This window comes from Bos javanicus, chromosome 15, assembly GCF_032452875.1.
Source record: "Bos javanicus breed banteng chromosome 15, ARS-OSU_banteng_1.0, whole genome shotgun sequence".
In the NCBI taxonomy this organism is placed as follows: domain Eukaryota; kingdom Metazoa; phylum Chordata; class Mammalia; order Artiodactyla; family Bovidae; genus Bos; species Bos javanicus.
In genome coordinates this window covers 63,987,634-64,000,104 of record NC_083882.1, presented here as the reverse complement: position 1 = coordinate 64,000,104, position 12,471 = coordinate 63,987,634, and the positions used below count along the sequence as shown (strand labels likewise).

The window sequence follows — 12,471 nt, the reverse complement described above, 5'->3', positions numbered from 1 at the left end:
TTAACAGGTAAGAGCCCGGCTCCGCAGGTTGATAATTAAATTGCAAAAGGCGTAGAAGCCTCCAAGAGAAACAGTTTCCCGCCTCCCAGCCGGTTGCAGCTCTCTCGAGAAGAGCCTCGCTAGTGCCGGGCTGTGACGTCAGTACAGGCACTAGACCCGCCCCCTGGGGTCTTTCTGCTTCTGCGCGGTTGAGTAACCTAGGAGTTTGCGCTCTTAGCTCTGCCCACTGCCCCGGAAGTTAATGCAGAAGCCACACCCCCTACTCGGCCGGCCGGGACGGAGCCATTTTAATTCATATCTGAGTGGGCGGTGGCGATTCGTGTTGGCCGTCTGGCTCCGCAGGGCAGGGGGCAACTTTACTGGTTTGGGGTGGTTTTTAGTTTAATTTTTCTTTTCTAGCTTGGCATCGCGGGCCAGTTCGTAATTCTAATCGGCTGAGGCCATGTCAGGAGACGGAGCCACGGAGCAGGTGAGGAAGGAGAGTGGTGGGGCCTCGTGGCGACCTCTTCTCTCCACGTCTCTGTTCGTCCGAGTACTCCAGCCATATTCGCTTGAGGAAGGAATCAGGGGTTTAATGAATCCCAAGGGCTGGGTACAGAAGTACGGTGGGAATGGGGAGCGAGATCTGACTGAGATTTGAAACTTTTTTGGCTTCTCTGTCTTAGGGGTTAATATGAACAAATATTTGATTTAGACAATAGCTGGGAAACTACTTCGTCCTGTTTAGGTTTATGGGACTTAGCCGGTGAGATTCTTTGCTTTAATACCATGTTGGTGTTTAGGGGTTAGGAATGGATTATTTTAACGTGTACTCGCTGTTTTCGAAAAACTTGAAAGTGTTCTTTCTCTCCAACCGTCTTTCCGATATACACTGTACCCAGAAACTGGTTACTAGTTTGAGAAATAATTTGAAATGAAACTGATCTGAAGAAATAGATTCTCGCCAGAGCGAATGAGGGAGGAAGCAGTTTAGGAGTGGATCGTTATGCCAAGTTGGGAATTCTGTGGCTTTCTCCCGCTCCCTCCCTTAGCATTTCATTTTCGTTTTTCCAACGACACAGATAATTGTAGAGTTTGCTATATCAGAAATGAGAAGTTCGATATGGACACTGTAAATAAAAACAGCTGTTTTAGTACTGGATATGTGACATATAAGTATTAAAAAATTCAGGGTTTTTGTTAAATGATCTGTTCCTTTTGCTTTTTATTCAGAATTTTGTAGGATAGTCTTTACCTTTTAGTTTGAAAGAGGAAACTGATATTTTATGAAAGATGTCAGGTTTTTTTTTTTCGATTTATGTTTAGTATGTTTAGGTAAATGGTTTTTAAAATGGAGGCTAGATAGACTGCAGATTTCAAGTTCGAGTTCTTGAAATTTCCCATTGCCATAGCAACGAAATACACTTACGTTTCCGTTTTTCAAGTGCCCGGCTTGTGGAGTGGGAAGTGTTCTTGGAGGTTGACAGAGATGAGGCAAAATTGGAATGTTTCTATTGAATAGAATAGAGTGACTATAAATTTTATTGTCGTTCAAGTTTGGATAAACTGAATTTTGTGTTTGCTTGTCGACAAATTTCTGTCCTGAAATTTTCAGTATTTACATTTTACATCCTGTTAGAATGCCCCAGATTTGCAGTCTTTAAATTGTTACGTCATATGTGTTTACATATACTACCCTTTTTCTGGGTTCATGTTTTGTTACCTGCAAGTGGAGGAGGAGTAATGTATTAAGGTTTTCGTTGAAAGTGTCACGAATTCATTGTTAATTCTTAAATTTATCTAAAATTGTAAACACACTGAAATGGTGCCATGACCTTTTCAACTGAGAACTGTGGTGTTTTAAGTGGGAGAGACAGTGGTAATTTTTTGAAAAAAGTTTCACCCATTAGTTTTATGTGCCAAGTTTAGGACATAAAGAAAAGTGCAGTGAATGCCTATAGTACAGGTCTTCACCTAGAATCGACAGTTGTTGAGTGTTTGCCATATTTGCTTTATATCTTGTACATGTTTATTTGAAAGTAAGTCAACACATATTCAGCCCCCCTTATTTCAGCTTCTCTTATACAGTATAAAGACCTTAATGCTATTTTATAACTATTATACCATTTCCCATCTAAGAAAATTAATAGTAATACCGTATTACTTCTAAAAATTAGTTCATATCCAAATTTCCTCAGTTTCTCCAGAAGGCAGTGTGATTCAGAGGGTTTTATTATTTTAAAAATCAGAATCTATAATGTAGGTTATTTGCATCATTTGATTATGTCTCTTGAATAGTCCCTCTATTTTTTGTCGCCTAGGATATTTATTGTCTATTTGAAGAATCCAGAACAGTTCTCTTGTAGAACTTCTCATTTTCTGTCTGGGTTTATTTGATGTGTGTGTGTGAGGTATCATTTAACTTGTTCTTTCATCTTCTGTATTTCCTGGAAAGTAACAGTTCTGTCTAAACTCAGAGCTTTGATAATATGCAGGTTAAATATTTTTGTGTATAATACAGCATCACATCAAAAAGCACTTCATGCTAGGTTATTCCTCTGTCAGCAATGGTTTAAGTTTGTTCACTTGGTTAGGGTAATGACTGCTGGGTCTTTTCATTGTAAAGGATTATTTCCCCCTTTGCAGTTAGTAATCTGTGGGTCGATAACTGTGTTCCTCAATAACCTTTTATCTAGTTATTTATTGTCAATTGATAATCCTTGAATAAATAAGTTATTTCCTTGGAAATGGCAAATTGTGATTTTTTTTTTTTTAAAATTCTATTCTGTCTCTACTTACTGGCTCATACTTTTCCTCAAAGAAGAAATTCCTGTTTTCTTTTCCCCTCCTTTTTAAAGATTGAATATTGCTGTGGATTTATGGTGTTTTCTGAATTTACTATGTTAAATTCAGCTATAACTTTTTTTTTTATGCTTAACTTGTCCTAACTTTTATGGTGCTTCCTGTATCCTATATATTTTTTCCATCAGTCTGTAAGACATTTTTTGACATCTGATGACCAACAAAGAATTATCTTCATATAATCTTTTGAATTTTTTAAAGATACATTTCAAACATGCAAGAAAAAAAGAATAGTATATGATGCTTCTATTACAGAGCTTTGTCACAGCTAAACCTGTTTTCTCCATACTTTGACTTATTCTTCCCACCTCCATTTGTTGTTGTTATTTAGTCAATAAGTCATGTCTGACTCTTTTGCAATCCCATAGATTGTAGCCTGCCACTCTTCTCTGTCCTTGGGATTTCCCAGGCAAGAAGACTGGAGTGAGTTGCCATTTCCTTATTCTGGGGATCTTCCAACCCAGGGATCGAAACCGCATTTCCTACTTGGCAGGTAGATTCTTTACCACTGAGCCACCTGGGAAGCCCCCCACCTCCATTACTTTGAAGCAAATCCCAGATATGATATTATTCAACTTTTAACTGGAACAGTGGTTAATACCTTGAAGGGTGACATGATCAAAAATATGAATCAGCTAGCTTGCTTGATGTGTAAGGCAACAGTCAGTGAAAATTTAGGGGAAAATTGAGTGATGATGGACAAGGGGGAAAAAAAGACTAAAAAAACTTGAATAATGAGAAGAAGATCAAAGCCAGTCTGAATGGTGGATTTGCTTTGGAAAGATGCCAAGGGGTTTCCCTCCTTCGAGATATGAATTGTAGATTTCTTTTAGCTGTTTAGCATTGAAACTCAAAAAAATGATAATTTGTTCAGTAAACCTGATAATATTTTAGATTTGTTATTCAAAATTATGTATTCATAATTCAAATTCATAATTTGAAATGTATTCAAAAATATAGATGGTCATTTCTTGGTACTGAATCTCTGGATTTGTGCTCTTTGAAAGAGGGAAATGATTGTAGACAAGCAAAATCAAGAGTGAGGTTTATTGTGTGTGGGTTTTTTTTAACTCTTGTAAGGATGTTCTATTTTACATTTAGAGTGCTGTTTAAATTACTTTGCAGTGTTGGTGGATATTCTGGAGCCTCGTGTTTACTGTTTTTGCCAGTTTAGTCATGACAGAACCACATGCATATAGATTTCCCCCCTGACAAAAGCACATCTGGTTCCCCCGTGGAATTATGGCTCTATTTTTATCTTGTACACTTTTTTCTAACTGCTTGATTCAACTTTTGATCTCATTCTTCACATCATTTTACCTTGTGCGCCACCTCTACAGCATTTAATAGGCTATTTCGAGTTCGTTCACTGAGTTTTGAATTCAAAGGGCTGCCTTATTCACCTTAAAAACCTAGATCACTGTTTTGGTAATTAAAGGTGAAATGGATAAATTTTTGCACTCAGGCCATATGCTATATGTTACAAAATTTTATAGAATTGTATCTTCTTGGGAAGATAGGTGCTTATAAATAATTACTGGTAATACAAAATAAAGTATTTTGGGCCTAAGAGTGAATGGTTTCTAAAGTTTTGTTGACCAACAGAAAAAGAGGAAGGGAGAAATGTATTTGGCCAAGTCAATTCCGATGAAGCTTTAAGTCCCTAAACTTCTGATTCTACACTTTTGTGTTTTAGAAATAAGATTTCAGTTTTCAAACAATTCATAGCCTATCCTAGAGTTAGGAAGGCCTGAAGTATAAAAAGAATGATCTTTACTTTGGAGGGGTGGGGGGAAGAATTATGTGACTTGAAGAAGCTCAAATTAATGGCTAATAAAGTTCTTAACAAAGAGGAGAATTCAGGGCCATAAAAGTGTTTTGCTTTTGGTGAAAAATAAGTTTAGGAAGATATAGAAAATATGAGAAATATGTGTTCTATTTTGTACTTATTAATTAGGAAAGAAAGATAAAACTGTTGAAACCTGATTTATTTTGTTGAGTAACGATTAGTATCTAGTAGTGGTTAAAAGGAAATAGTGCCTATTTTAAACCTAAGTGGATGTGTGTGAAGGTTAGAAGAGGAAGTGAAAAAGCCAAGAATATATGTTATATGATAGTCTTTTCTTTGGATACAATTATTTTTATTTGTTTTTAACAAAATCTTTCTGTAATAGCCTTTTCTAACTTTCCCCTGTCCTGTTGTAAGTGATACTTAGTGTAACAGTTTTGGACAGGCAAGGTTGATTTGATCTTATTGTTAATATTTCTTGAGGAAATTTACTATAGAGGATACTATATCTGGCAGTAATTGTTCCTAAGAGAGAGAGATCTGTGTTTACAGTACTGGTTTTCCTGAAAAGTACAACAGAGGGAGGTTGTGTTAGACGAGACTGCATTCTCTCTTCCTTAGGAACACAAAAATTTGCATCCTAGGTAGGCCTTCCAGAATGGTAAAATCTATTCAGATGTTTGTATCTATTAAGTGGATGATTGCAAAAAACAATTCATAGTTTTCGACTTTTCTGCCATTATCTCTAAATCTTTATTCTTTTTTAGACAAGACCTAGTTGTGAATTTGAGTCTTCTTGTTTTTAATGAATAGTTGGTAATGGTGTTAGATTGATTTTAAAAGAGATTTTAGTTGGGCAAATGTTTAACCTAATTTTAGATTAATGGATAGTTTATAATAAGCAGTAAATTTTTATTAAAACCCGAAAGGTAAAAGTATTCTTAATTGTTGTCTTTCTAGTGTTTCACTTAGCTTATCAGATAAATTAATATTTTGGTCCCTCCTGATCAAAAGAAGCTGCGTTTTTCACATTCTAAAAGATTAAGATTTTTATGTATAAAACAAATACTTCGAAGCTATTTGTTTCCTAGCGAATGAATAAACAAATATAAGAAGCAAGTATGATAAGTATAATTATTTAGACCAATAACTGTTAGCCTGCTTATTCTAAGTTTTTGAAATGGTTGTACGTTTAGTAGATTTAAGTTTTTGAAAGATTTGAAGGGATTATATGCAGGATATATATTCAGATTTGTTCACTGAAAACATCTAGTAGTTTTGTCGCACTGGTAAAGGAACATAGGACTAGGCTGGCATCCAGTACTAATGTCACCTTAGTTCTGGATGCCTTAGGCATATGAATTGGCTTAGTTACTTCTTGAATAGTCTTGCAGAGTACTACTCTAGTCTGGTTTTGATTTTGGAAAAAGACTACCAAGAGAAACTTATGAGTTGAAACATTTAGTATTTGCAGTTTTCTTAATATTTTAACAACAACAACAAAAGGAATGACTTGGGTCTGATTCTGCTTTATTTTTGAGGAAACAACATTTGGGGAAACACATATTTAATGAACAGATGGATTAGGTGGTGGTTCTCAACATGGAGTCAGTGGTCCATTGTATCATATTCACTTAGGTGCTTCATTATTGCCTGTACTTCAATTTTAGATATGTTGTAATAGATTCTGTAGGTGAGGCTGAAAATCTTCATTGGAAATGAGTATCACGGTAATATTTAAGTAAATGAGTTTGTAAACCATTTAGGTTAGGGATTGAAGATACTTGGACCTTCAAAGTTGGTTTTGAATACATTGATAAAATAAATGGAGAAAAACGTTGCAGATTATACACATGGACATCACCAGATGGTCAACACCAAAATCAGATTGATTATATTCTTTGCAGCCAAAGATGGAGAAGCTCTATACAGTCAGCAAAAACAAGACCGGGAGCTGGCTGTGGCTCAGATCATGAACTCCTTATTGCCAAATTCAGACTTAAATTGAAGAAAGTAGGGAAAACCACTAGACCATTCAGGTATGATCTAAATCCCTTCTGATTATACAGTAGAAGTGAGAAATAGATTTAAGGGACTAGATCTGATAGACAGAGTACCTGATGAACTATGGACAGAGGCTTGTGACATTGTACAGGAGACAGGGATCAAGACCATCCCCATGGAAAAGAAATGCAAACAAGCAAAATGGCTGTCTGAGGAGGCCTTACAAATAGCTGTGAAGAGAAGCGAGAAGCAAAGGAGAAAAGGAAAGTTATAAGCATCTGAATGCAGAGTTCCGAAGAATAGCAAGGAGAGATTAAAAGCCTTCTTCAGCGATCAATGCAAAGAAATAGAGGAAAACAACAGAAGGGGAAAGACTAGAGATCTCTTCAAGAAAATTAGAGATACCAAGGGAACATTTCATGCAAAGATGGGCTCGATAAAGGACAGAAATGGTATGGACCTAACTGAAGCAGAAGATATTAAGAAGAGGTGGCAAGAATACACAGAAGAACTGTACAAAAAAGATCTTCACGACCCAGATAATCATGATGGTGTGATCACTCACCTAGAGCCAGACATCCTGGAACGTGAAGTCAAGTGGGCCTTAGAAAGCATCACTACAAACAAAGCTAGTGGAGGTGATGGAATTCCAGTTGAGCTATTCCAAATCCTGAAAGATGATGCTGTGAAAGTGCTGCACTCAATATGCCAGCAAATTTAGAAAACTCAGCAGTGGCCACAGGACTGGAAAAGGTCAGTTTTCATTCCAATCCCAAAGAAAGGCAATGCCAAAGAATGCTCAAACGACTGCACAATTGCACTCATCTCACACGCTAGTAAAGTAATGCTCAAAATTATCCAAGCCAGGCTTCAGCAGTATGTGAACCATGAACTTCCTGATGTTCAAGCTGGTTTTAGAAAAGGCAGAGGAACCAGAGATCAAATTGCCAACATCCGCTGGATCATGGAAAAAGCAAGAGAGTTCCAGAAAAACATCTATTTCTGCTTTATTGACTACACCAAAGCCTTTGACTGTCTGGGTCACAGTCAACTGTGGAAAATTCTGAAAGAGATGGGAATACCAGACCACCTGACCTACCTCTTAGAGAAACCTGTATGCAGGTCAGGAAGCAACAGTTAGAACTGGACATGGAACAACAGACTGGTTCCAAATAGGAAAAGGAGTACGTCAAGGCTGTATATCGTCACCCTGCTTATTTAACTTATATGCCGAGTACATCATGAGAAACGCTGGGCTGGAAGAAGCACAAGCTGGAATCGAGATTGCTGAAGAAATATCAATAACCTCAGATATGCAGATGACACCACCCTTATGGCAGAAAGTGAAGAGGAACTAAAAAGCCTCTTGATGAAAGTGAAAGCGGTGAGTGAAAAAGTTGGCTTAAAGCTCAACATTCAGAAAACAAAGATCATGGCATCTGGTCCCATCACTTCATGGCAGATAGATGGGGAAACAGTGGAAACAGTGTCAGACTTTATTTTTGGGGGCTCCAAAGTCACTGCAGATGGTGATTGCTGCCATGAAATTAAAAGACGCTTACTCCTTGGAAGGAAAGTTATGACCAACCTAGACAGTATATTCAAAAGCAGAGATATTAGTTTGCCAACAAAGGTCCGTCTAGTCAAGCAACTGAACTGAACTGAGGCCTTCGATAGTATTTAACTGATTTTTCTCTCCCTACTATATTTATCAGTTACTAGTTCATTCACTCAGTTGTGTCCAACTCTTTGTGACCCCATGAATTGCAGCATGCCAGGCCTCCCTGTCCATCACCAACTCCCAGAGTTCACTCAGACTCATGTCCATCGAGTCGATGATGCATTCCAGCCATCTCATCCTCTGTCGTCCCCTTCTCCTGCCCCCAATCCCTCCCAGCCTCAGGATCTTTTCCAGTGAGTCAACTCTTTGCATGAGGTGGCCAAACAAAGCATTGGAGTTTCATCTCCTTTAGGATAGACTGGTTGGATCTCCTTGCCAGTCCAAGGGACTCTCAAGAGTCTTCTCCAACACCGCAGTTCAAAAGCATCAATTCTTCTGCGCTCAGCTTTCTTCACAGTCCAACTCTCACATCCATACATGACCACTGGAAAAACCATAGCCTTGACTAGATGGACCTTTGTTGGCAAAGTAATGTCTCTGCTTTTGAATATGCTGTCTAGGTTGGTCATAACTTTCCTTCCAAAGAGTAAGCGTCTTTTAATTTCATGACTGCAATCACCATCTGCAGTGACTTTGGAGCCCCCCAAAATAAAGGCTGACACTGTTTCCACTGTTTCCCCATCTACCTGCCATGAAGTGATGGGACCAGATGCCATGATCTTCGTTTTCTGAATGTTGAGCTTTAAGCCAACTTTTTCACTCTCCTCTTTCACTTTCATCAAGAGGCTTTTTAGTTCCTCTTCACTTTCTGCCATAAGGGTGATGTCATCTACATATCTGAGGTTATTGATATTTCTTCCAGCAATCTTGATTCCAGCTTGTGCTTCTTCCAGCCCAGCGTTTCTCATGATGTACTCTGCATAGAAGTTAAATAAGCAGGGTAACAATATACAGCCTTGATGTACTCCTTTTCCTATTTGGAACCAGTCTGTTGTTTCATGTCCAGTTCTAACTGTTGCTTCCTGACCTGCATATAGGTTTCTCAAGAGGCAGGTCAGGTGGTCTGGTAGTCCCTACTATATTTAGTCACTCATGAATGGAAAATACTCATTATAAAACTAGTTTTGTGACTCTCCTAGTTCTGTTGCAAAGATCATCAAAACTCTTGGTCAAAAAGCTGATGTAGCTTTACATTCTTTAACTTACTATATCCCTCTCTACATTTGATTTTTATCACTTGGTTTAAATTTTCACTGACTTCTATTTGAATTTAATTTACATATGACCTCCAGCATAACACCCTCTCCATATATCACAAAAATAGCTATTTGAAGAAAGTGAAGTACTTTTTTTTTTTTTTCCTGTCCCAAGTTTTACTTCCCTGGTGGAAATGGAAAGAAGAAATTAAATTACATTATACACATCACTGACTCAGTGGACATGAGTTTGAGTAAACTCCGGGAGTTGGTGATGGACAGGGAGGCCTGGCATGCTGCAGTCCATGAGGTCACAAAGAGTTGCACACAACTGAGTGACTGAACTGAGCTGACTGATACATTTAAAATCATTAATATAAATGTCTGTCACTTCTCCACACCCCACCCTATTGACAGCCACCTAATATAAATTAAACTATTGTATAGACGGTGGTTTGCAGCCTCACTTTCCCAGAAGCTATGTGGCGTATCCATGACACATGACAATTGTAAGAAAAGATTATTAAAAATGCTTCTTCTTTTTCAGACTACATAATTGTATTTTTTGGTCTTCATCAAAAATGATATATTGCAGCAGATTGAAAGCAGAAGCCAGATGTTAAAGAGATCACAAAAATGTAAAACAGTGACATCATTTTCACTAATTTGTTGTTGTCCTGGAAAATATTTTTAACTAAAATTAGAAATTTATTTTTAAATGAATTAACATTAAAATTTTTGCAGTTTTAATTTCTAATATAATATTGAGAGATTTGACCCACATTTTATAAAGTGTCTCTAGTTCCTCAGTTGTAAGTCTGCAAAGTGATTCTCTATAAGAAGTTTGAGAACCATTGAAATAATGCATGGAACCTGTGAGACAATATTGTAAGTTCTGTTTCTCTGAGTTAGCTTCCCATAGCAAAAAGAAAGTAAAAAGACAACCAACTGAAGGGTAGAAAATTTTTGTAAACTATATATCCAATAATTAACTAATAGCTATAATATGTAAAAACACTTGCAATGCAATAACAAAAAAAATAAAATGGGCAAGGAATCTGGAAGGACATTAACTATATACAAATAGCCAATAAAAACATGAAAAGTGTTGAACTTCACTAACTACCAGTGAAATAAAGATCAAAACTACAATGAGATACCACTCTACTGTCATTTAAAATTATCAAAAAGGTAGATAATACCAAGTGTTGGTCAGAATGTAAGAAAAATTGAAGCCCTTTTACTGGTGGAACTGTAAAATGGTTCAGTCACTTTGGAAAACAGTCTGACACTTCTTCAGAGTGTTACATAGTTTGCTTTATGGCATAACAGTTTTACTTCTGGGTATGCTAAGTTGCTTCAGTTGTGTCCAACTCTGTGCGACCCCATAGACGGCAGCCCATCAGGCTCCCCTGTCTCTGGGATTCTCCAGGCAAAAACACTGGGGTGGGTTGCCATTTCCTTCTCCAGTGCATGAAAGTGAAAAGGGAAAGTAAAGTCGCTCAGTCGTGTCTGACTCTTAGCGACCCCATGAACTGCAGCCCACAAGGCTCCTCCGTCCATGGGATTTGCCAGGCAAGAGTACTGGAGTGGTATACACCTAAGTAAAAAGAAAATACAAAAGGAGCTCCACTCAAAAACTAGAAATAATCCAAATGTCCATCGACTGTTTAGTAAAATGTGGGATATCCATTCAGTTCAATATTTGGCACTGGAAAGTACTGATACGAAGACATGAAGTTTGAAAACATGCAAAGTGAAAGTCAGAAACAAAACACATTGTGTTATTTACATGAAATGCCTACACATTTATGGAAACAGATTGGTGGTTGCATAGGCCTAGACGGATTGGGAAATGGGAATGCCAGTTAATGGGTATGGGTTTTTGTTTAGGGTGGTAAAAATGTTCTAAAATTTATTGTGATAGTGAATATACTAAATTTAAGCATTGAATTTTACATTTTAAATGGGTGAATTGTATGGAATTTGATTGTCTCAATAAAGCTATTATTAAAAAGTCAAACATGTATAATGTATCCTACCTCCATCCTTTAAGTCAGTTGTCCATGGGGGAATTCTTCAGAGAGAAGTTGGTATTTTAGCAATACTCTACGACTAGAAAAATTGTTCATAGAACACACACTCAAGTAGTTCCTCAGCAGCATTTTTGCCTTCTACAAAAAAAGTCTGTCATCTGCTTCACAAGTTTTTCTGATTTTTGTACCCATTTGAAATAGTATATGTTGATGTGTATCTGTATACTCCTTACAGTCTTACAATGTTTCTGATTTTTAAAATTGTGCAAATCAAAGCAGCTCCCAGTGTCCTACTAGTATCATTAAATGTGCATGCATTGGGAACTGAACTAGTCCAGCCTTTGTTCTGCTCATTTGATTTGGGGCCCATCCTATTCCCCATTAACATCCCCCTATAGGATGATAATAGAATTACAGGTATTCCAAAGACAAGCTGGATTTTGATAGTTTCTTTATAGTTGTTTTTGGGACATGTAAACATGAGATGGCTGTTTGGCTATAACTAAACAGAGTTCTGACCTCATTCCATTACAAATGGGCACTAGAAACTTGAGACAAGTTTTCTTAAAGTGACCTATTTCTCTGATCTGGCAACAGATTCAGAAAATAATACTGGGTTGGCCAGAACAAGTTTTTCTGTAAGGTGTTGTGGAAAATGACAAGTGAACTTTTTGGCCAACCCAGTAATACAACTCTGTTCTTTATGAAGCCTCCGTCTACTTGTTGATTCTAGAAAACTTCCATTTTCATTTGCTCAACAGCAAATACAGTAGCCAGACCACAAAACAAAAATGTTACACTCTTTGGTTACCCAACTGGTTCATATCTGTGACAATGAATGACTTCTTATTGTGAGAAATGTGGCCTTTAACTACTAGAGGATACTGGGCCGTTTCAGTTATCTTCTATTAATTCAGTTGATAGAGAATTATATATATAGATTCTTTTACAAACATTTGACTACATTCTTGTCCGGAGGAAAAC

General features: G+C 37.3%; 1 protein-coding gene across 1 annotated transcript in view; it reads left to right on the top strand.

The window, feature by feature from the left end:
- The first annotated feature begins 204 nt into the window (after positions 1-204).
- CSTF3 (cleavage stimulation factor subunit 3) overlaps positions 205-12,471 on the top strand; it is a 74,941-nt gene continuing 62,674 nt past the window's right edge. The window contains exon 1 of the mRNA XM_061381062.1: positions 205-469. Within this exon, the coding sequence (XP_061237046.1) occupies positions 443-469 (27 nt within the window). The 5' untranslated portion in view covers positions 205-442. The remainder of the gene's footprint in view (positions 470-12,471) is intronic.